This window comes from Pantherophis guttatus, chromosome 15 (genome assembly GCF_059756535.1).
Source record: "Pantherophis guttatus breed Tessera chromosome 15, ASM5975653v1, whole genome shotgun sequence".
Classification (NCBI taxonomy): Eukaryota; Metazoa; Chordata; class Lepidosauria; order Squamata; family Colubridae; genus Pantherophis; species Pantherophis guttatus.
Window position 1 is genome coordinate 4,111,729 of NC_142077.1, and position 24,159 is coordinate 4,135,887.

The 24,159-nt window shown below is 44.7% G+C and overlaps 2 protein-coding genes across 8 annotated transcripts in view; one reads left to right on the forward strand and one right to left on the reverse strand.

The window, feature by feature from the left end:
- Positions 1-1,560: 1,560 nt before the first annotated feature.
- Positions 1,561-20,058, reverse strand: LOC117675849 (ATPase family AAA domain-containing protein 3A-like). The gene is made up of 16 exons (XM_034434879.3): positions 19,477-20,058; positions 18,422-18,498; positions 17,455-17,556; positions 17,111-17,170; positions 16,039-16,108; positions 14,690-14,855; positions 14,456-14,525; positions 13,597-13,752; positions 12,295-12,351; positions 10,353-10,478; positions 8,618-8,742; positions 8,298-8,349; positions 7,419-7,489; positions 4,929-5,096; positions 3,719-3,827; positions 1,561-2,004 (listed from the first exon to the last, which is right to left on the reverse strand). Exons 1-16 carry the CDS (start codon positions 19,805-19,807, stop codon positions 1,837-1,839), a joined length of 1,908 nt encoding a protein of 635 aa, XP_034290770.2. The 5' UTR covers positions 19,808-20,058; the 3' UTR covers positions 1,561-1,836.
- LOC117675850 (uncharacterized) overlaps positions 20,029-24,159 on the forward strand; it is a 133,545-nt gene continuing 129,414 nt past the window's right edge. For all 7 annotated transcript variants that reach the window (XR_015730066.1, XR_015730069.1, XR_015730068.1 and 4 more), the window contains exons 1-3: positions 20,029-20,216; positions 21,928-22,067; positions 23,003-23,798. Coding sequence is in view for 3 of the 7 variants with exons in the window: in XM_034434883.3 (XP_034290774.2) it covers positions 20,167-20,216; positions 21,928-22,067; positions 23,003-23,798 (986 nt within the window). In the remaining 4 variants the exon portion in view is untranslated. The remainder of the gene's footprint in view (positions 20,217-21,927; positions 22,068-23,002; positions 23,799-24,159) is intronic.

Below are 24,159 nucleotides of genomic sequence, written 5' to 3' on the forward strand. Positions count from 1 at the left end.
GTGTTAAACCTGTTTGGTTTTTTTCCCCCCTAGAAAGAAAACCCCGGAATACCCAGCGAAAGGAAAAACCTTTTGATTTTAAGACATCTCTTCCAACCTAACCTATCCTAGAGGTCTCTGGCAGGTGGCAAAATGTTTCTGTCAAGTTTCCGAAAGATGCCCTAATTAATTCTCCCTCCCTCCTGCTCATGGCAACTTGAAAGCTTTGCAAGTTGACAGTTTCATTTATTTATGAAATTAATTATGCCACCCATTATCACTGGCGAGTGACTCCTGGGCAGCTTAAAAGAACGTTAACTGGGTATGAGCAGGTAACAAATTTGATAAAGTGCTAACCAATTGCTACCTCCCCATTATGTCATTTGGCTTTTAATTTTTTAATTGCTGCGTCTGTCTTTTTAAAAAAAAAACAAAAAAAAACAACACACACCTAGATCAGGGATGGCAAACCTTTTCAGCACCTAGTGCCCAAATGGGAAAGTGCATGTATGTGCGTGCCCAGGAGCACCGGAAACCTAAATACTACCTGGCCAGCGTGCACATGCCTTTTTTTCTGGCCGTTTTCCAGCCCATTTTCGGGCTGTTTTCAGGCCGTTTTCCAGGTAGTTTTTGGGCCGTTTTCAAGTGCTCCACCACCCGCGAAGACCAGCTATCCGGTGTGCATGTGCACGCCGGAAACCAGAAGAACAGCTGGCAATGGCGCACGTGCCCACAGAGAGGGCTCTGAGTGGCACGTGTGCCATAGGTTCGCCATAGATCTTATGGTAGTATGTATGTATGTATGTATGTCTTAAGTTTTCGCGGGTGTGTATATGCAAAAAATTAAAATCTCGGGTGTTTTCCTGCGTCATTGTAAATAAGTTAGTTAAAATGTTTAAAATTCTGGTTAAAATCCTAGCTTAAAATCTTCTAAAAATCCTTACAGAGCACTCTGCAAGGTCCTTTAAAACCTCAGCTAAAATCCTACCAGTACCTTAAAAGTTTTTTCTTTCTAGGAACGTTTTGACAGGCTCACAACCCTGTCATCTTCAGGCTCTTGTTCAGTTTAAAAGCTATGGGCGTGTTACGAGGTCGGAGCTGTCGCTTTTCTATGTTTGCTGCTGCTGACGTATGCTGGTTAGCCTGTAACTCTGTGTCCTGATTGGAGGACAGCAGTTTTTCTTCCTGCTTCCTCATCCTAGCTGTTTGGCTACATGTTACAGGCCTAGCTTTCTCAGGTTCTCTATTATTATCTGTCTGCTGTAAAGGGGAAAGGATTCTGGTAGGCATCACAGCACCCTTGATTGTTAGTTGAGATCTAAGCTAGGATTTTAACCAGAATTTTAAACATTTTAACTAACTCATTTACAATGACGCGGGAAAACACCCGAGATTTTAATTTTTTGTATGTATGTATGTATATACATATGCCCAGGGTTAATTCTGATTTCACACCATGTCAAGGGAGAAGGGTAGGCCTTCACTGCAGGGACCTCCACTGAATGAAATTGTCCCCTTTGGTCTCCTCAAAGGCAGAACCCAACCGGCAGCTCCAAACCAATGAAACCAGGATGCAAAATGTTAAGGCTGCTGTCCTTTGGCAAAGGAATTCTCTTTTTAATATATTGTTTTGTGTGATACAGACCCATTTGCCCATAATTATTCCAGGAGTCCACAGAAAAAAAAAAATCAAGGAAATGGTTCCTGAACTCAGAACCCACCCAACCCGGCTTCCTTCAAGACCCGGGACTTTCGATTCTGTCCTCCGCATGATTCCAATGGCACTAGGCCTTCCCCTCATCTCTGAATCCCACCCAAAGGTCTGGGATCTCTCTCAGCCCCCTTTTCCGAGGCCCTTCATGCAGTCTTCCCCAGCGTAAGTGGCAGTGGCTGGTTCTTGCCTGCCTCCATGCCTTCTGCTTTGAGCCACTCCATCTTCTGTTGGTGCTGCTGAACCGCGTCGGCTACTCGGTTATCAATCATGGCTTCCGTCAGGACACCATCCTCCGAGGCGTAGGCTGCGGCCTGAGGAGGGAAAGAGAGATGGTGAATCCTAGTTCGAAGTTACAAAGTGGGTCTCTGACTTGTATCTTGGTTCATTTAGCGACCGTATGAAATTACAACGGCGCTGGAAAAAAAGTGGCTCATGACCATTTTTTTCACACTTATGACCGTTGCAGCATCCCCATGGTCACGTGACTTACATTGGGATTGTCAGAGTGCGCACAGTGTGACTGTGTGAGACAACCCAGGAGCAAATACAGTAAACAGCGGTTTGTATTTAAACTGTGGTTTTATCTACAAAGAATATATACATACACGTACTTTAGTCAGACCTCAAACAAACAGCAATCAGCAATTACAGCACAGAAACATACATAGAGAGGAGATACGCCCCCAACAGGGCCTCTTCTTATTATAGGCTCTTAAAGTGATATCAGCCCAAAAACTTGCTGACTCATTCCCAGCATTACATCATCGTAGCAACTGGTCAGCTCTTAAATCATGACCCTGACACGGATGCTTGACAATTAACTCACATTTATGACAGCTGCAGCGTCCTGGGGTCATGTGATTCTTTTTTTTGCGACCTTCCGACAAGCAAAGTCAACGGGGAAGCCAGATTCACTTAACAACCATGTTACTAATTGCAACAATTCACTTAACAAATGTGACGGGGGGAAAAAAGTTGTTAAAACGGGGCAAACACAGCTTAACAAATTTCTCACTTCGCAACATAAATTTTGGCCTCGACTGTGGTCATAAATTGAGGACTCCCTGTATTAAGTTGTAGCCCATTATGATGATTTTGACTTGCGTTAATTTTTTAAGACCGAACAAGTCTAGTTCCAACGAAACCCTGGTCATTTTGCTATATCCCTTGCAAACGTTTCTTTGGGTAGACAGAGGAAGGAAGGGGTTACAATGAAATAAACCGAAAGCCTGTAGCCCAATTGGGGCTCCCCCCCAAACCCCCCCCCCAATATTTGGTTTATCTCGCAGGCTAACAAGTCTGTCCGTCTGGAAGATGAATAGCTGTCTGCCACATCTATTCATCTCTGCCCCTTGCCTTTTATCCCCAGAAGAAGGGTGAGGCTTCGCTAGCAGCAATGGCTCTTCCGTCCCGAGGACCGGCCCAATGATTTCCACTGCTCTCCTCTCCTCTGCCTTCTGTGCATCGGCTCGTCAGGCACAGGACCCAGCTGTTCCTCCTCTTCCTCATCAGCCACCTCCAGACCTGGGGGCTGTTGACTCTCCATCCGAGGGCTGATGGATGGTCCAGGCTCCGCCTCTTTCTCTCTCTCTCTGCCAGCTCCATTCCCTCTTCCCCCCCGGAGCTCGCGGGTTGCCCTGATGTTGACCCTGACTCCCACACCTCCTCCTCTGATTCGGCTGCTGGAGGGGCTGGCGGCCGACAGGCCACCACACAACAGACTGAGGAAGGCACCTGTCTTAATATGAGAAGCCAAGCCCCTTGGCAGCTGCCTGCTGTGCATTCTGCACAAGATTTGAGATGTGCAGATGTAGAAGCCAGCTGCCAGAATGATAAAGGTTCTGGAGACTGGTAGGTAAACAACCCCTCTTCAAATTTTCTCCCCTGTCAATGAAAAGAACCATCGTGCTGGTTTTTAGCAAGACCGCAAGAATTTTGTGGCTCCTTTCCATTCCACAAAACTCTCGTCGCTAGGCTCAGGATGATGGGGCAGCTCAACCCAACAGGGTCCTTTTGAGATCTTACCTGCCAAGCCACCGCAAGCTGCGAGATCTCCCGTCCAGACATGCCTTCTGTCAGTGTGGCAATTTCTGAGCACTTTTTCCCATAATCAAACTGGGCCAGTTTTAAGCGCCTGGGTGCCAAAAAAAGAGAAGAGATGAATCAGCCACAGTAGGAAAACATTTGTTCCCCTCTCCCCCTCGTTCGTTTTATTTTTCATTTTCCACTCGGTGGGAAATCGGAGCCTGCTGGAAGGAGGAGGCAGACCGTCTGGCCTCTTCTGTTTTTCTTTCAAGAGCCCTGATTTGGGGTCGTTCTGATCCGGCCTTCGCAGAAGTAAGAAACAGATTCCCCCGCCAAGAAAACTCCCTTCTTTATTTACACCTTGGGAATGAACTGCATTCACCAGCAGAAAAGTCCAAGCAAGAGTCCTGCACGGAGCTAACTGAAGCAACGGTCCTTATCAGCTCGTTGTGATAAATGCAAAGTTGTGATCTCCCAGCAGGGAGGCTGCCAATTAAGTCAGTTCAAACAGAGAACTAGACAAATCTCAGTTCTGGCAAGGCAGTCTTTGTTGCCCAAAACACACAAAGGAGCAAACTTTCCACAAATACGAATGGTTGTCTCCTACAACCACCACTCCTCTTTCCTCCTATTTATTCCCCAGCCAGGGAATAGATCTATCTATCTATCCTGTTTCCCCCAAAATAAGACCTCCCCTGATAATAAGCCCAATTGGGCTTTTGAGCGCATGGCAATAAGGCCATGTGCTTATTTCAGGGTTCAAAAAACTATAAGACAGGGTCTTATTTTCGGGGAAACACGGTATCTATCATATCTATCTATCATATCTATATCTCTCTCTTTCTATCTATCATCTACTGTCTATCTTCTATCTAGCTATATCATTGTCTGTCTGTCTGTCTGTCTGTCTGTCTGTCTGTCTGTCTTTCTTTCTTTCTTTCTTTCTTTCTTCTTTCTTTCTTTCTTTCTATCTATCTATCTATCTATCTATCATCTATCTATCTATCTATCTATCTATCTATCTATCTATCCATCCATCCTGTTTCCCCCAAAATAAGACATCCCCTGATAATAAGCCCAATCGGGCTTTTGAGCGCATGGCAATAAGGCCAAGCGCTTATTTCAGGGTTCAAAAAAACTGTAAGACAGGGTCTTATTTTTGGGGAAAGACGGTAATAACCAGAGGAAGAATATCAGGATCTGTACTAACTGTTTGCCCTCGGTGGCTGGCTGGAGGATGTGCTTGTCGAAATACATTCGGACCAATCTCTCCCGTTCTTCTAAACCTGGCAGCTGGAAATGGACCATCTCATCAATCCGGTCGTTGATGGCCCAATCAAATTGTTCTGGCTGATTGCTCGCTAAGACCAGCATGAACCTGCAAGGAAGGAGAAGACGGAGAATTGGAGAAGGGCATACCCACAATTCCTAAGCTGGCTAGAATAGAATATGATAAAAGCTTTATTGTCACCTTAAATGTACGCTAATCAGTACACACTAAATTGAAATTTCCTTGCATTCAGCTCTCAAAGGGTAATCATTATGCATATACCCACACATATATGACACAGAGAAACATTCACAGTCTTATTCGGATGTATACATATACATGTGAGAGGGATCTTGGAGTCCTAGTGGACAACCATTTAAATATAAGATAGCCGTGTGCAGCAGCTGCCAAAAAAGCCAACGCTTTTAAGGTTTAAGGTTGCCGACCCTGTTCTAGGGTCTCACCAACTTTTCTGTGGGGACCCAAACTGGACACAGTATTCCAAGTGTGATCTCACCATAAAGCAGTACTGTCACCTCCTGTGATGCAATGGAGGATGGCATCATCGCTCCCTTAATGGCAGGAAGAGGAGGCCACATTCCCTCCTTCGATTTTATGGCAGTTCTCTCGTCTCTCCATTTCCCCAGGCTCTGTTTGACAATGGTGCTGCTTTTTGGTTGTTGTTGTCGTTTTTTTTTTTTTTAAAGGCTGCTGACGACGATGCTTTTGGTTTAATGGTGCATTATGAATCGAAACCGAGTTTTGGATGACGGCGAAGATTGCTGCTGTAGCAGCAAACGACCATCTGTGAGGATTCAGCACTTTTTGGGATAATTGCAATTCTACATTCAATTCCTAGGGGCCCTTTTTTACATCCCCACCCCTCCCCGGATAATACTTATGGCTCCCGCTGGTCTCTCCCAGACAATTAAAGGGAACAATTTAACCCGTTGTGGATATGTGGTTTTGGTTTTTTCCCCCCAAATACTAAACAAGATTCTCTTTCACGTTGTCGTTTTCCTCTTAGGAATTCTCCGAGGTTGGCAACTGGCATCCTGGATGGAAGATGGGTGCCAAAAACATCCTGCTTGTTATAAATGCAAATTCAAATCCTTAAGAGGAGTTGTATGATTAATGATAATAATAATAATAAAAAAATGATGATGTGTGGACAGGGACAAAGCTGGAGTTTCAAAGAACTGTAATATTTTTTAAAATATTTCTTTTTTCTAAAAGGTCACGCAGAAGATCTGTTGCAAATTTTGGACCATTTTAACAGCTCAGTAAATATTTTAATTTAATGACAGTGATATGCTGCCCATCTTACTATTCGGTAACTCTGGGTTTAGATCAGGGGTCTGCAAACTTAAACACTCAAATGAGCCACTTGGACCCGTTTCCCACAGAAAAGAAAATACTGGAAGCCACAAAAACCTTCCTGTGCCTGACTATTTCTTGAGCGGCCACAAAACTAGCACATGTAGTTGAATTAAATGTTCTGTTTTCTTCTGAAACTTTTCTTTTCTTGGGATTTATCCATGGTTGGCCTACCCGGGGTTGAAAAGCTCAATAAATCACATGCTGGCGGGTGTCACACATTGGCGGTTGTAACGCATATTTTGAGTGACAGGGAGCCGCAGCAGAGGGGTGAAAGAGCCACATGCGGCTCCAGAGCCGCAGGTTGCTGACCCCTGGTTTAGATATACATGAGCCTCGATGGCGCAGTGGTTAGAGTGCAGTACTGCAGGCTACTTCTGCTGCCTGCAATTTGGCAGTTCGAATCTCACCAGGCTCAAGGTTGACTCAGCCTTCCATCCTTCCGAAGTGGGTAAAATGAGGAGCCAGATTGTTATGGATAAAATGCTGACTCTGTAAAGCGCTTAGAGAGGGGCTGTTAAGCACTGTGAAGCGGTATATAAGTCTAAGTGCTGTTGCTATAGGCAGAACTGTAAGTCAAGAGTCTAATTTGAGCCTCAAGGTGGCAAGCAGGATCCGCTCTCCTTGAAATCTTCTCCGAAGCTGTCCATCTGAGCTGGAGTTCCAAGCTCCATGATTCCCAGCCAGTGGGACCGATTGAAATCCCGCAAGCATTTGGTACTAAAGGAGCAAAGGCAGGGAGGCCATTACAGAAGCTGTAGGGGTTCCTCTGCACTAAGAGAGACCAACCCAACAAACCAGACTTAATTCTAGTTGTACAATAAATTGATCTTCTAGCTAGAACAGGGGACTTCAACCTTGGCAACTTTAAGCCTGGCGGACTTCAACTCCCAGAATTCCCCAGGAAGGACTTAAGGTGGGAGACCCCGGTTCTAGAAGGCTAGGGGAATTCTGGGGGTTGAAGTCCACACATCTTCAAGCTGTCAAGATGGAGAAACAACCGCTTAGAAGCACTCTCTGTTGTTTACTTTATTGTGTTGGGAACTCTCTTACTTGTTGCTGTGTTGTCCCGTCCTATGAAGGAAAGCATTCAGTGTCGCTCGTAAGTCCTCGCTGATTTTCTCCTGCCGGGATAAGCAAACGCAGGGGTCAAAGAGGAGGAACACCAATTAATCCAAATTAAATCCGATCCTTGCTCTCCTTTCCTACATGTATCTCTCTCCACTCCATCTTGTTCTTGCTTTTTAAAGTTTTCAAGTCAGTGAGGATATCAGATGATTTAAAAAAAAAAAACAAAAAACCACACAACCTGCTGATGCTACCTAGCAGGGGTGAAATGTAAAATGTATTACTACCGGTTTTATGGGCGTGGCTTGGTGGTGGTGGGGTGTAATGTGACTGGGTGGGCGTGGCCTCTGATAGTGAAAAAGAGGCCGGGGGCGACGCGCACAAGTGAGGTGAGTCAGTGGACGGCATCCCCGCCGCCCATGCCTTTTCTGGTGGCAATACATATACATATACATATACATATAGTTTTTCTATTGAGACACCTGGTCTACCCCAACATCTGGGAGGAGGCATGTTGGGGTTTTACCTACGTAAACTAAGTTGTTCTACAGCCCTGGTTCTGTGAAATCTCATTCACAAATCTCATTCCCTGTACCTTTACAGGGAGGATATCTGAGAAGTGGGTGTGGCTCACTGATGACGCCTTAATAGGCAGAAATAGCTATCTGAGTCTCCCAGAGAGCAACACAGAGTTGCAGTTTGTCAGCAGAAAAAAGGCCCAGAAACTTGTGAATGAGATTTCACAGAACCAGAGCTGTAGAACAACTTAGGCTCACTAATCAAATTAAAATGAGAAAGCTTTTGACCGGCCCAGTTGTAACTAGGAACGAGCGTGCAGATGAGAGAAAGAGGCGTCCTGCTTACCGTCGCTCTTTTACGCAGAAACGCGTCAGCTTCATCCACAAAAAGCAAGAGGCTGGAAAGGAAAAATAGGTATATGCTGAAAATAACTAAACCCGCAGCAAGGAGCTGAAGATTTTGGCTGGAAGGCTTCCTAGCCCAGCAACAAGAGATTGGCGAAGGGCTGGTGAAATCACTATGAATCTGGCTCTGCAAACATTGCTAAAAAGAAGTCTGATAGGCAGATTTCGAAATGCTTTTCTTTTTAAAAGCAGATCTTCCCCCCCGCCGCCGAGTCCTTTTTTAAAAATCATTTTTATTTTATTATATAAAATATAACTTACCCTCTCCGACTTGTGTTGGCCCAATCAAAGACCTTGTGCATGGCGGTCACGCCTTCGCGCCCCATAGGGGCGACATCGCCACCCGTCATGATGGCGTAATCCATGCCAGAATGCATGGCTAATTTCTAGAAAGAGAAAAGAGAGTTTAAGAAACAAAGGATGACTGGGTGAATGGAGGTCATTGGTAAGTTCAGAACATCTGGTACCCATGATGGACTTTTTGGGGTTAAAAAAAAATCTTTAATGATTTATGGTTTTTAGGACTACAGTAGATACACTACAGAACGAGAATGTGAGGTAACTTTGCGACAGGGGTTAAACTATAATTGTAGTTGTAATTGGTGTAAAGAAGTTCAGAAACTAGATATTAGACGGAGCAGAGATGGATGGACTGACACAAGGACACAAAGCACAAGGAAGAAACAGAACATTTTTTAACATGGGATATATTCGATCAGTGGCTAGAAAACAGAAGTAGAAATGAAAAGATTATTACTAGGTACTTTCCGTAAGGCCCTGAAGACTTATTTATTCCAGCAAGCCGGCCTAGCCTAAATGGTTTTTTAATGGGAATTTTTAAATTTTATAGACTTGGGGTTTTAAATTGGGAGGCCGATTGATTTAATTTATTTTAGCTAACTTTTGTATTGTATGTATTTTAATTTTGGCTGTCCACCGCCCTGAGTCCCTTTTGGGAAAAGGGCAGTATACAAATTAAATAAATAAATGAATGAATAAATAAATAAATATTATGATTATATTAAGTAAAAAATACACCACAATTATTACTATTATTATTATCATCTCTTTTATTCATTCAACATGAAACTCAGTCAACTGATCATTTAAAAATGCATCACAAATACCATTGACTGGTGCTAATGGTTGATATGGGTTGCTGCCAGCGTCCTAGGGATCAACCAAGTAGCATTATTATTATTATTATTATTATTATTATTATTATTATTATTATTATTATTATAACTTTTATTCATTAAACATGAAACTCAGTCAACTGATCATTTAAAAATGCGTCACAAATACCATTGACTGGTGCTAATGGTTGATATGGGTTGCTGCCAGCGTCCTAGGGATCAACCAAGTAGCATTATTATTATTATTATTATTATTATTATTATTATTATTATTAAACTTTTATTCATTAAACATGAAACTCAGTCAACTGATCATTTAAAAATGCGTCACAAATACCACTGATTGGTGCTAATGGTTGATACGGATAGTTGTCAGCATCCTACCAAGTACCTTCTTAAGAGGTACGATGTTCCGATTAGCGCAGTGTTTTGCAGTTCCGCTGGTGTGATTGCAGGAAACTGCAATTTCTTGATGTGTTTTGTAAAAGTCTTGGACATGGTACCAAGTGCCCCGATGACAACAGGTATCACTGTTACATTATTATTATTATTATTATTATTATTATTATTATTATTATTATTATTATTGCTACTAATATCGGACTGTATAAATAAAATAACTCAGACAGTGCAATGTTCACTAAGCACTTACGTTGATTAAAACAAAAGATAAAACTTTTTTTAAAAAAAAGTTCAGAAACTAGAAAACGAGAAATTGATCCCAGATGTATGGGGGGGAAAAAAGGAAGAGAACAAGATTTAACTGAAATGGTATAGTGTTTCCTGCTTAAGCAGGGAGTTGGACTAGAAGATTTTCAGGGTTAGGGTTTGACAGAATGATGATAAAACAGAGGCATTACCTTGGCAAAAAGGGTCTTTCCCGTTCCTGGAGGTCCATACATGAGGATATTCCGATAGAGGCTTCTATTATTTCTTGTGTTCCGGGTCGCGATGGCTATGTCTCGCACCCGCTCCTCCAGCGTCGGCTGCAAAGGACCCAACACCCCACAAAAAAGCATTAAAGCTTGGCAGGTGGAAAGATCAGTCTTCTTATTTCCAGATCCTGCACCTGGAATGCAGGCAAGGAAAAACTTTTCTAGTACAGTTAAAGGTAAAGGTTCCCCTCGCACATATGTGCTAGTTGTTCCCGACTCTAGGGGGCGGTGCTCATCTCCGTTTCAAAGCCGAAGAGCCAGCGCTGTCCGAAGACGTCTCCGTGGTCATGTGGCCAGCATGACTCAGCGCCCAAGGCGCACGGAACGCTGTTCCCTTCCCACCAAAGGTGGTCCCTATTTTTCTACTTGCATTTTTTTTTTATGTGCTTTCGAACTGCTAGGTTGGCAGAAGCCGGGACAAGTCACGGGAGCTCACCCCGTTACGCGGCGCTAGGGATTCAAACCGCTGAACTGCCGACCTTTCAATCGACAAGCTCAGCCTCTTAGCCACCGCGTCCCTATTAGTAGAGTTAGTCTTCGATTTACAACCATTCGTTTAGTGATTGTTTTGAAGTTACAGCGGCACTGAAACAAATGACCCTTATTCACACTTGCAACCATTGGTAGTATCCCCATGGTCACATGATCAAAACTCAGGCGCTTGTCAGCTGACTCATATTTATGATGGTGGCGGTGTCCCGGTGTCATGTGATCCCCTTTTGCGATCTTCCGGCAAGCAAAGCCAATGGGGAAGTCAGATTCACTTAACAACCGTATGACTAACACTAGCATTTAAGACTTATATACCGCTTTACAGTGCTTTTACAGCCCTCTCTAAGCTGTTTACAGAGTCAGCCTCTTGCCCCCAACAATCTGGGTCCTCATTTTACCCACCTCGGAAGGATGGAAGGCTGAGTCAACCTTGAGCCAGTCGGTCAGGATCGAACTCCTGGCAGTGGGCAGAGTTAGCCTGCAATACTGCATTCTAACCACTGGGAAGGAAGGGAGGGAGGAAGGAATAGTACTTAAGAGTTATATACTGCTTCACAGTGCTTTACAGCTCTCTCATCTAAGCGGTTTACAGAGTCCGCCCTATTGCCTCCAACAATCTGGCCACCTTGGAAGGACAGAAGGGTGAGTCAACCTTGAGCCTGCTGAGATTTGAACTGCCAAATTGCAGTCAGCAGAAGTAGCCTGCAGTACTGCACTCTAACCACTGCGCCACCGAAGCCCTTATCAATTGCATTGGTTCACTTAACAATCATGGCAAGCAAGGCCGTAAAATGGGGGAAAAAAATTACTTAACAAATGTCTTGCATGGCAACAGAAATTTTGGGCTCAATTGTGGTCGTAAGTCGAGGACTATCTGCTTAGCCACCCCTCCCAACTGATTTTCAGTGATATACCATCCTCGGATAAGGACGTTCTATTTTGCTGCTATATGAAATGGCCACGACAGAGTAATTCCACACACACACACACACACACCAATAAAAAATACTCATTAAAGCAGCTGTTATTTACATATCTGCCAGTCACTGATTACACTGGTCTAGTGGTTCAGGCACCAGGCTGGAAAGCAGGAGACTGTGAGTTCAAGTCCTGCCTTAACCATGAAAGCCTTCTGGGTGACTTTGGGCCAGCCACTCTCTCTCAGCCCAACCCACCTCACAGGGTTGTCGTGGAAAATAGGAGGAAGGTGGTGTGTGGGATAGGCTCACCACTTTGAGTGATTTGCAAACAAACAAACAAACAATAAATAAAAAGGATGGAGTTTTGATCACGTGGTCCGTTATTTTTGATCTCCCGCCAATTAAAAAATGTGCCCGATGCCGGCTGCTCCGTTCTGATGTCGTTAACCACTCACGTTGAGAACGACTCCTTCGAGAGCGTCTTGGGCCTTGCTCGCCAGTCGCTTCCCGACCTAGAAAGCCGAAGAGACAAGGGAAGTTATCCTCTGTAAGGAGTGGCTAGAGGAAGGGTCAGCAACCTGCAGCTCTGGAGCCGCATGTGGCTCTTTCATCCCTCTGCTGCTGCGGCTCCCTGTTGCCGGTTGGCTCCACAGTTTGATAGGGCTTTCGGTTAGGGCAGGTCGAAGAAAAAGGATGCCATGCTAGGAAAGAGACTCTATGGTGGGGAAAACGGACTTCTGGCCGGCTCCAGAATTTTATTTATTTATTTATTAAATATATATACTGCCCTACTCCCGAAGGACTCAGGACCAATTGAATGGAGGCTTCCGGTTAGGACTTTTGTGGCTCCTTGAGTGTTTAAGGTTGCCGACCTCTGGGCTAGAGAGAATTTTTCGGAGTATAAGATGCACTGGAATATAAGACGCACCTTAGTTTTTGGGGAGAAAAATAGGGGAAAAAAAATCTGCATAGCCAGGACTAGACAGATATTTATCTGGCTAGTCCTTAGCCTGGTCAGCTTCAGCACATTAGTTCACTTGCTGGTTTTGAGGTTGGGGCTAAAAAACAGCTTCAAAAGCACGTCGGAGGGAGCTACGGTGACTAAAGCAGGCGAAGCGCAGAAGCGGTTAAGAGAAGGCAGCAGCTGTTCCAGGTAGACATTTTGGGCACCGCGAGTCTCGTTTTCAGCCTCCAGATGCATTGTGTTTTTGGGCGGCGATGTGCTTTGGCGATCCCCGCAGCCTTGAAGGGCTCTCAAACGGAGCGTTTGGAGGCTGAGAACGGGACGCGTGGAGCCCAAAAAACACAAGCCATTGTCGGTTGCAGTCTCTGCAGCCAGGAAGAGGATGCGCGGAGGCCCTTCGGTGGGCGGAGTTACATCCAGAGTATAAGACGCACCCAAATTTTCAGCCTCTTTAAGGAGGGAAAAAAGTACATCTTATATGCCAAAAAACCCGGTAAGTTTATAGTAGCCAACTTTTGCAAGTCTGAATGTGCTCCTCTGCTCCTTTTTCCTGAGAACTAGAAAAGGGTCTTTTCCGAGACGTTTCCTCGGGTTACAGTATTGGACAGGACTCCGGTTTCTTTTATCCGACCACTCTTGATTGCAGCTTCCTCCTTCCGTTTGTTCTTTAAGGTTGTTCCTTCTACCCATTACGACGGCTTTTAAGATTCCGTTCTCATACCCAATAAAAGTGGCATTTCTGGAAGGCGGTATGTTTCCTAACTTGGCCTGTCTCAAAGGCGGGAAAGCTTACCTGGATGGGATGCTTGAGCGCTTCGAGTACGGTGATACGGGAGGTTTCCCGCACCAACGAGGGCTTGCCCAGACGAGCTTCGATATACCGCCCGGCCACAGCGGTGGCGTTTTTGGCACTGTAGATGCCGACGGCCAGCAGAGTCAACCCCGCCACCTGCCGCAAATCAGAAAAGCGATGCTTTCAGATCTTGTTTTTCAACCACACATAATTCTAACAATGCGAGAGTTTTTTTTTAAAAGGAACAAACATTGGGAGGGATTCTTAACAAAGAATTCCTTTTTTCCCCCCTCCTTCAGACTTCTTTCATTTCACCCAGATTGGAATACAGAGCCAATTTCTCTGGGCCCTGAGCAACTCCAGGAAAGGCATTTTCCTCCATGTAAGCAGAACCCACCACAAATTCAAATTCAAACCTTGATTGTCAGAGTACAAAACATGTGTAGTTTGTGCTCTGGGATAGAAGCTGTTTTTCAGCCTATTTGTCCTTGTTTTTATTGTCCTGCACCATCTGCCAGATGGTAATAGTTCAAAAAAAAAAAAAAAGAAAGAAAGAAAGAAAGGGGGGGTGCCCAGGGGATGGATCTTTAAAGAGGTTTTGAACTTTCTTAAGGCAGCGAGAGCTATAAAGCTCTTCCAAGGAGGGGAAAAGGCAACCCATGATCCTCTGGGCAATGACACTGACCCTCTGGAGTGCTGTTCTATCTGCCATTATGCAATTGGCAAACTATACACAAGTGCAGTAAGTTAAAATACTCTCTATGGTGCAGTGGTAGAAGGCCACCAGCAGTTTCTCATTCAGTTATTGTTTCCTGAGAAGTCTCAGAAATCAAGTCTCTAAATTTGATATGTGGCTTACCGTGGCTGTTACTTTATCCCAGTCAGTAACAAAGGCACGGAAACCTTCTCCAAAAAGCGTCCCAGCTGTCCTAAAGAGGAAAAGAGCAAACCTTTTAAAAAGTGGCATGTCCAGATAATATAGGTGGAAGATACTTTTATTTAAATCTGGCTAAACTTAAGTGCTGTTAATTTTGCCACCGCTGCCTAGTCTTCAACCCTGCCTGTCCTTTTCCAGTCTTTTCAGCAAACGTACTTGAGAGAATCCAACACAGTCTGACGATGCTCGGCAGCCTTGAGCCGAATTTGTTCCCGGATGAGATCCGCGTTTTCCCGCTCCGCCCTGGCGCGAGCCTGGGCTTCCGCCTCGATCCGCAGCATCTCGTTCTTGTGTCGCAGTTCCATCTCGCGCTCCACCGTCGCTACAAAGGAAACCGAGAGCTTGAATCGATGGGGAAAAAGTGTCATGGGGGGGGGTCGCAACAGCCTTCAGACCTCAACCAACCAACAGAGCTACTTGGCAAAGGATTGTGGGATCCTGGGGGAAGATGGGGGTTGTAGTTCAACCTTCTTTCCAAAGATCACTTATGTAGATGTACAGCAGTGGCCAAAATTGTGGAAACCTTTTGGGAAAAGCGTATTTTCTAAAACTTGGCTAATAACACTTTTTTTTGGGGGGGGGAGTAGTACCATAAAATTATATATCAATGGAACGATAATTTAATCAAGAATGTAATGCCATAACTTTTATGAAGGATTTGTTATTAGAATAGCAATGACAGTATAAAGAAGAAAAGTGAAACACGTAGAAAAAACGAGATATACAAAAATTGCTGGATCACTTCTGACTAACAAGTTTCTTTAATCGGAAAATCCATAGATTTTTCAACTGGGTGAAGGTCTGGGCTCTTCCCAGGCCATTCCAGCAGTGGAATAGGATTATCTTGAAACACCCCCCCCAAAAAAGTGTTGTATCTTTTTATTCTCGATGAATGTATTTTATTCTCCTTATGGACCCTGAGAGCATATACACCTAAGACAAATTCCTTGTGTGTCCAGTCATACTTGGCCAATAAAGAATTCTATTCTGTTCTGTTCCGTTCCATTCATTCCAATATTCTATTCTATTCTATTCTATTCTATTCTATTCTATTCTATTCTATTCTATTCTATTCTATTCTATTCTATTCTATTCTATTTCTAATTCATTCTATTCTATTCCATTCTATTCATTCCAATATTCTATTTCTAATTCATTCTATTCTAAATTCATTCTATTCTATTGCAGGGATGGGTAAATGTGGCCCTTTTACAGCTTGGCTGTCTCAGGAATTCTGGGAGTTGAAGTCCACAGGTTGTAAAAGGGCCACATTTGCTCACCCTTGTTCTGTTCTGTTCTATTCTATTTTCTATTCTCTTAAAATTCTAATTTCCTGGTTATTTTCTTCTAACCTTTCCTGTTCTTTGGGGATTCTTCCCTGCTCCCTTTAATATTTTCTAGTCTCCCTTCCCCTTAACTTTTGCATCTCGACTCTAAAGGCCCAAAGCCCCCAAACCTGGTAGGCCCGAAACCCCCAAATCTTCCCCTTTGCCATCGTCCCCTACCTCTCCTCATGGCTTCCTGCTTCTGGACCGATTCTTCTTGCTTCCTTAAATTCTCTTCGTTAAGGAGTTGCTGAGGGAGGAAAAACAGAATTCAGTCTGCCGACAACTGGGAAAGCCGCTGAGCTTAAAAGAACTTGCCCCTTGATTTTCTCTTCCCCTTAAAAACAGCAGCCAGTAAGGTATTTTCTAATGTTCAGGGTATATTGGGTATATTACCCCCTCACCCCCTACTTTGTTTACACCGCAGGCCATCACCTCCCTTTGCTCACAAAGGGTTTTTAACGAACCCAGATGAAGGATCTGTGTGAGCAGCATTTCTATTTATTATCATATTTTTCAGACTATAAAATGCACCAAGATTTTGAAGAGGTAAACAAGAAAAAAAATGTTTTTGCCCTCCCCAGGCCCCAGGAGCACTCTGCAGGCCTCCCAAACTGTCTGCGTGTCCCGTTTTTGTGAAAAACGGGCCCGTCTTTGGCCTCCCAACCTGAGGTGGGGTTTCAGTAGGTTCTGACCAGTTCTGGAGAACCGGTAATGGAAATTTTGAGTAGTTCGGAGAACCGGTAGTAAAAATTCTGACTGGCCCTGCCCCCATCTATTCTCTGCCTCCTGAGTCCCAGTTGATCGGGAGGAAATGGGGATTTTGCAGTAACCTTCCCCTGCCACGCCCACCAAGCCCAACCCACAGAACCGGTAGTAAAAAAAATTTGAATCCCACCACTGCTCCCAACCCCACGCATCACGTTTTTGCTCTCCACCAGCTCCCAGGAGCACTCTGCAGGCCTCCCAAACCCTCTGCGCACCCTGAGTTTTTGCGAAAAACGGCCTGGTTTTTTTGGTGAAAATGGGATGTGCAGGGCGGGGTTTCGGGAGGCCAAAAATGGCTGTATTCGGTGTATAAGATGCACCAACATTTCCACCCTCTTTTCGGGGAGGAAAAAGTGTGTCTTATACTCCGAAAAGCACGGTAAATCTTTTTTTAACCACCCCACGGATGTACCGGCCTGTAGATGGTTCCCCTTCTTTGATCCCAACCTTCCCTCCCCACATTTAAGAAAGAAATAGGACCAACCTGCTGTCGTAACTGGTCCTCGTAACGTTGCCGAGCTAATTTGTCCTGGTACTGGGCTCTCTTTAAGATAAAAAACAGACATAGGGGAAATTGAGTGCTATTTAAAAGGAAAGAGGGACAGGGGTCTTGAGAGTTAAAACTATTTGGACAGAGAAGACTGTAACTTCACTCGAGCTGAATTTAATATTGAAACAATCTATTTCCCTGATATAGGTAGTCCTCAGCTTACGACAATCGAGCCCAAAATTTATATTGCTTTGTCCCGTTTTACGATTTTTCCGTGCCACATTTCTTAAGCAAGTCGGTGCAGTTGTAGGAACACGGTTGTTAAGGCAGCATTTTACCGCTTGTTGTTGCCTTGTCTCTTCATTAAGGGTTTTCCTCCTCTCGTCTGCTTGTATCCGGACCTGTTCATTCTTCAATTGTTCTACGGCAGCTTCATATTCCTAAGGAGAAGGAGAAAAAATAGGAAGAATGATAGAACCGACCCACAGGAAGAAACATTTATCTCCAGCTTTTTCATACAAGAAATTCTGTTAAGTTTCCCACCTTAAAAAAAAAAACCCGCCTCACTCTAATCTGCAGTATTCCAAGTGTAGTAAGAACACACTTAAAACACTGCATGCAGTTTTGGTTGCCACGATGTAAAAAAGATGTTGAGACTCTGGAAAGAGCGCAGAAAAGAGCCACAAAGATGATTAGAGGATGGGAGGCTAAAACATATGAAGAACGGTTGCAGGAACTGGGTATGTCTAGTTTAATGAAAAGAAGGACTAGGGGAGACATGATAGCAGTCTTCCAATATCTCAGGGGCCTGCTTAGGCAGGAAATCCTACACCACTTCAGACAAATGGTTATCCAACCTCTTCTTAAAAACTTCCAGTGTTGGAGCATTCACAACTTCTGGAGGCAAGTTGTTCCACGGATTAATTGTTCTCACTGTCAGGAAATTCCTCCTTAGTTCTAAGTTGCTTCTCTCCTTGATTAGTTTCCACCCATTGCTTCTTGTCCTGCCTTCAGGTGCTTTGGAGAATAGGTTGACCCCTTCCTCTTTGTGGCAGCCCCTCAAATATTTGGAAGACTGCTGTCCTGTCACCCCAGTCCTTCTTTTCATTCAACTAGACATACCCAATTCCTGCAATCGTTCTTCATATGTTTTAACTTCCAGGCCCCTAATCATCATTGCTGCTCTTCTCTGCACTCTTTCTAGAGTTTCAACATCAAATATGAGGAATGATCAAGCAAGAGGTGTCTGTGTGTGTGTGTGGGAATCTATTAACAGCACAACCTGAATTGCTATGTTTTACTCACCTTTAATTTAGACTGCTGTTCCAGCTGTAGTGTCTGTTCCTGTAGCTGAGCTAAGCCTAGCGCCTCTTTGGCATGTCCTGAAAAGAAAATATCAGTTGTTTTCCATCATTCAAAAAAATAAATTAAAAAAAAAAATTCCTCCCCACCTAACATTGATTTTGCCCATGATAATTCATTGCAATTTTGATTGCCCAATGGTTAAATTACATGGAGATAAGCCCTGCTGGAAATAACACAAATGTTGTCCGAACCAGAGATTCTGGCTTGTGCATTGCCAGAAGGAAGAGAAATAATAAAACTATTGTTTTCAAAAACCAACTCAAAAGGATGCTCTTTTGTGGTTTAAATTTTGGCCGCTCCTAAAAATACATTGAGTTAAAAATGCTTTTTTTTTTGGTCAGTCCTTTCAGGGGCAAAAGACACAATAGAAGCTTCTGAAGAAAATCACATGAGAGCTAGAAGGTCAAAGGGCATTGCCGCTGGGGCTGTAAAGTGTAATCCGCCTTGGGTGGCTGGAAGCAAGGCTGCAGAAATGCTGTTTGAGACAAGGGGTGTCTGTGTGCAGATTCGGCATTGTGGTGAATTGTGCGATCTGGTTCTCGTCCAGCATTGAGACAGACTAGAATAGAATTCCTTATTAGCCAAGTATGATTGGACAAACAAGGAATTTGTCTTCGGTGCATAAGCTCTCAGTGTACATAAAAGCTATAAACGATAAATCATGATCACAGTCATCATCAAAGTATATATTCATCACAAATAATAATAATAATAATAAAATAATAATCTGTTGTGGTCGTAAGTCGAGGACTAGCTGCGATCTCCATTCATTCATTTTCATTCATTCATTCAACCAGCCACGAAAGATCCACTGAGCTTTTTTCCCCTCGTTCTGCTAGATCCACTAGATCCCCGGGGACTAGATCCAGGAGGGAGTCCCTAGCCAAAGAAGGATCCCTGTTGATCATGGCAAGGGATCCCAGTGAGCCCTCCCTCTCCCCAAGCAGGGGATCCAGGGAAGAGATCCACCCAGAGGGGAGATCCACCCGACTCACGGGAAGCGTCGAGCTCTCGGGCGGCCTTGGCAGCGCGCTCCAGGCCGGTGGGGTCGAAGTTGCTCCATTTGTCCTTGGGGCGGCTCCCTTCGCCCGTCCCTTCCTTCGATCCCCCGCCGGGAGGAGGAGGAGGCAGCGGGGGTAGCCCGGCTCCAGGACCCGCGTCGCCGCCGCCGCCGCCGCCGCGGTTCAGCCCGAAGAGCCAAGACATGATCCACTCCCCCCAACCGGCAAGCAGCGAATACCCCCCTCTCCAACACACACGTGGACTCCGCGCCGCCGGCTCTGCGCAGGCGCCGCCCCGCCTCTTCCGTTCTCCGACGCTGCTCATTGGCGGGCAAAGCTCGGAAGCAGGGAGCCATAGAGTCGCAAAGGCTTGGGAGCCAGGAAAGAACCTCCTCCCCTTTTTCCTCTCCCCGCCCTCCCCCCCCACACCTCGGTCACGTGCTTTGAAGGAGATTCGTCGCGAAAGAGAGAGAGGCGCCAATGGGGTGAAGAGGAGCAAAAAAAAAAAAGGGAAGAAAAGAAAACGGCGAGGGAGGGACGGTAAGCGCAGAGGCCCAATCTTAGTAGAGTCTCGGTCGTCCGGCGGGAGGCGGCCCGTCTCCGTAGCAACGGGAATTGTTGAGGCGATGGCTTGATGGGGTGGAGGGGGGGGGAAATGAAGGCGATGCCTCAGGGAGGCCGCGGATGGCGGCGGAGCCGGCTTTGCGAGTGCGAGGCCGCGGAACCTCCCTCAGGTAACGGGGCTTTTGAAGGAAATGAAGGGAGAGGACCACCCGGTGGAGGTTTCTGAGGAGATTCCCTACTTGGGGGGCGGAGGGGGGCGGGGGAGGGTTGGAGTTGGTGGCTGGGGAAGATGGGAATTGTAGTCCCTCAGGTGTGGAAAGTCCTGAGGGCGAAGGAATGTGTGTGTGTGTGTGTGTGTGTGTGTGTGTGTGTGTATATATATATGTATGTATATTTATATACAGATATATACATATATATATATATGTATATATATATATACAAGTGTATATATATATATATAAGTGTGTGTATGTGTGTATATATATATATATATATATATGCAAGTTTTGGTGTATTCGGGTCTTTTCCCTGTGTGTGTGTGTGTGTGTATATATGTATATATACATACACATACACATACTCCTTATATACTATATACTATACTATAGGACTGTCGGATATATATGTATGTGTGTGTTTATATATATATATATATATATATATATATATATATATATATATATGTAGGTCTTTGGTTATTCGGGTTTTCTCCCGCGTAAAATTGGAAGTGTTTTGGCGACGTTTCGACGAAGTCTCATTCGTCATCTTCAGGCTGGTGTTTCCGGCTTCGTGCTTCTAGGAGCAATGTGTGTGATCCTAGAAGCACGAAGCCGAAAACACCAGCCTGAAGATGACGAGACTTCGTCGAAACGTCGCCAAGACACCTCCAATTTTAGGCGGGAGAAAACCCGAATAACCAAAGACCTACATACAAACACCCGCAAAAACCTCAGAAAACATATATATATATATATCTCAAACTATTCTAAAAATACAAGTTCGAGATTAAAATTTTAAGTTCCGGAGCTCGCAGAATGTCTGCTTCTTTATTTTATATAGAGTAGATAGATAGATAGATAGATAGATAGATAGATAGATAGATAGATAGATATGTCCCTGACAGACACAAAGAGGTTGGATTCCAAAGTCCCATTTCCTCCACCCTGGTGCTCATGCAGGCTGGGGATGATGGAGGTTGCAGTCCTAGGCCGCCTCCCTGCCTGAGAAAGGAAGGGGTGTATTTTTTTTAAATATAATTTATTTTAAATACAAGTAATGCAAACAATACGAACATATACAAACACATCTAAATACATAAAAAGAAGAAAAAATTACAAATAATACAGTGCAGCCCCACCCCACCCCACCCCCGGAGACCATTTCCTCCTCCTCCACCCCCTTTATATTTCTTCTTCTATAACAGCTAAAAAATAAATGAAGGGGTGTATTTTAACGTGTTTGTTTTATTTATGAAATTCTAAATCGCTTCAGTATAAATACTTGGGACGTTCACAAAGTTGTTGTACTGAGGCTCTGGGCACCTCAGGTTTTCTTTTATTTATTTATTAAACACATTTATACGGCCGCCCAACTCATTAATAGAGAATCATTTTTTTTCACTCGGGATCTTTCTCAGCTTTGTGAGAGAGAGAGAGCGAAAAAAGGAGATTCTGGTCCTACTTTGCTTCTTGCAAGCATTTTTTCTTTTTTAAAGAAAACCCCACCTATGTCTTTTGGGGTGAGCTAAGAAATAGGGGGGGGGGAAACCAGACCAGAATGGGACAATTCATAAAAAATATATGGGGGCGGTTGTGGTTACTGGATTAAGTTTTAACAGCCGGCATTGAAGTGATGTCATTTTGTTCTTTCTTTTTCTAGAGAGGCCTCAAAGGAGCTCCTTGGCAACAGCCAAAAACCCAACACAACCCACAACATCGATTTTGTAAACGTAGGGAGACGCCCTGCTGTTCACTGTGATGAGCAGCAGAGAAAGTCATTGCTGCTTGAGGAAGAAAATGGTAAAGATTGCTGGGGGGTGGGGGGAAGGGACCCAGGTTCGAAGCCTTGTAGTTCCAGGGAGCGTGCAGAGTAACTTTGAAATTTGAGGCCTGCTGTCTCTCAGCCCCAAGAATAGAATAGAATTTGTCAAAAATCATAAGGTGCAACACTTAATGATAGTCATAGGATACAAATAAGCAATCGAATCCTACTAGGAAACAATATCAATATAAATCGTAAGGATAGAAGCAACAAAGTTACAGTCATACAGTCATGCAGTGGGAGGAGATGGGTGATAGGAGCAATGAGAAGACTAATAGTAATAGTAGTGCAGACTTAGTGAATAGTTTGACAGTGTTGAGTGATTATTTGTTTAGCAGAATGACGGCGTTCGGGAAAAAAACTGTCCTTGTGTCTAGTTGTTTTGGTGTGCAGTGCTCTATATCGTCGTTTTGAGGGTAGGAGTTGAAACAATTTATGTCCAGAGAGCCAAACTGCAGGGAGTGTTTCAAAACCAGCAAGACCGTCCACCTGTGCCTTTACTTCCGAGTCATCCCTTGTTTCTTAGCTGTTCTCCTGGCAGCTCTGCGCATGCGCACATTGGGAACAGGCTCCAGCTGTTCTTCTGCCCCACTGATATCTGACTCCGAAGGCAGCTGATAACTGTCAAGACGGCCCTGGCCCTGTCTCTGCCTCCGACGCAGAGCCCTCCCTAGACTCCAGGACTGGCCCATGTTCCTCCCCAACCTCCTCACTGTCTGAGTCTGTCATCAGCTCTGCTGGCTGCTGGCGAGCCCCAACAGTGTATTTCTTAAAAGTGAGATAGCAAAGAATTGGTTGTCATTTTGATTGAAATTTGGTCATGCTCATTGTGGGCCAGTTCATGTTTTGGGTCTTCTAACCGCATGGATTTCCCCCTCCCCCACCCCTTTTCTCTCGTCTCGCTCTTTGACAGAGATCTCCACCATTGAAGACTTGGAAGAAAGCTTACGAAAACTAAAGGTTCAGGTGGACAGCTTAGCCTCCGGTCTAACTGTCCATCCAGATCAAGATTACAGTTCTGCTCTGGAACCGAGTCCCTTAAGTTCCGAATGGTACCCATCAGGGTCACACACTGAGACGGAATGGCTACTGAAAGCAAAACATCTTGCGAGATCACTAGACGATAACTTGAATTTGATGGGTTTGGCCATTCCAACCCTAAATTTATCCCCACCAAATGAAACGTCAGGGTTTTTTGGCACTGTGAGTCGGAACTCTCCCGCCTTGGGGGATCTTTCTGTCCCGTTGAAACTCGGGGCCCCTCATGTGATTGGCGTCAAGTCTTTGCTGCCCCCCAAATTTCCAGTCCGAGCTTGCTTGCCAGAAAGATCCTCGTTCACATTCCGCAGAGGCCGTTCGCTTAGTCACTCGGAGGTTACCCGCTCCTGCTCCTTCTCTCCGGATGCCAAACGTCCACGTTGGTTCCAATCACGGTCTCAGTCTCCGAGGCCTATCTGGAGACCCACCTCGGCTAAGGCTAATGCCTGTGCCCAGCCTCCGCCTCAGCTGGGGAAGCCCAGGGGAGTCAGAAAGAAAAGCGTATCAAGCAGACCATCGCGGTTGAGGTTCTTCAGGCCAGGAATGTTAGCATCGAAATCCTGGACCTCCACTAAGGCAGATGGACAGAGGACACCGAGGGAGTCTTGGAGTCCTTACAGTTTGGCTTCTTCTGATATCTCTTCGCCCACCGCAGAGGAGATCAACAAACGGTAGGAAGAGGCTTCTAGGCCTCCTGATTTAACATAAATCAGAATTATTATCATAATACAGCAAATCATGGCCATTAAATGCCCTCTTCGGCCATTGTGAGATACTTACCATCTACAGGCCACCAGGTGGATCCAAACTCTGCTGTTTAAAGTTTTGCTACGTCACAGGAACTCTCGTTTCTGAGGCTGTTGCCATTAACCATTTAAAGCTTCCCTTATGCATGCAGAAGCAGCTTAATGTCAATCTACGCCTCCCGCGGGCGTAAGACTTGTCATTGGTTGTTTCTATGTCAATCTGTGCCTCCTGTGCGCATAAGGCTTGTCATTGGTTGCTTTTTTGGCGTACGTTATAGGCTTAATT

Bases quoted from the DNA above. Each gene is read 5' to 3' on its own strand.
- LOC117675849 (XM_034434879.3), bottom strand. From the start codon at position 19,807: ATGAGCAGCGTCGGAGAACGGAAGAGGCGGGGCGGCGCCTGCGCAGAG. The intron at 8,743-10,352 runs GTAATGCCTCTG...TTCTCTTTCTAG, and splicing joins GAAAGACCCTTTTTGCCAAG to AAATTAGCCATGCATTCTGG. The intron at 3,828-4,928 runs GTTAGTACAGAT...TTTGGCACCCAG, and splicing joins CCAGCCACCGAGGGCAAACA to GCGCTTAAAACTGGCCCAGT.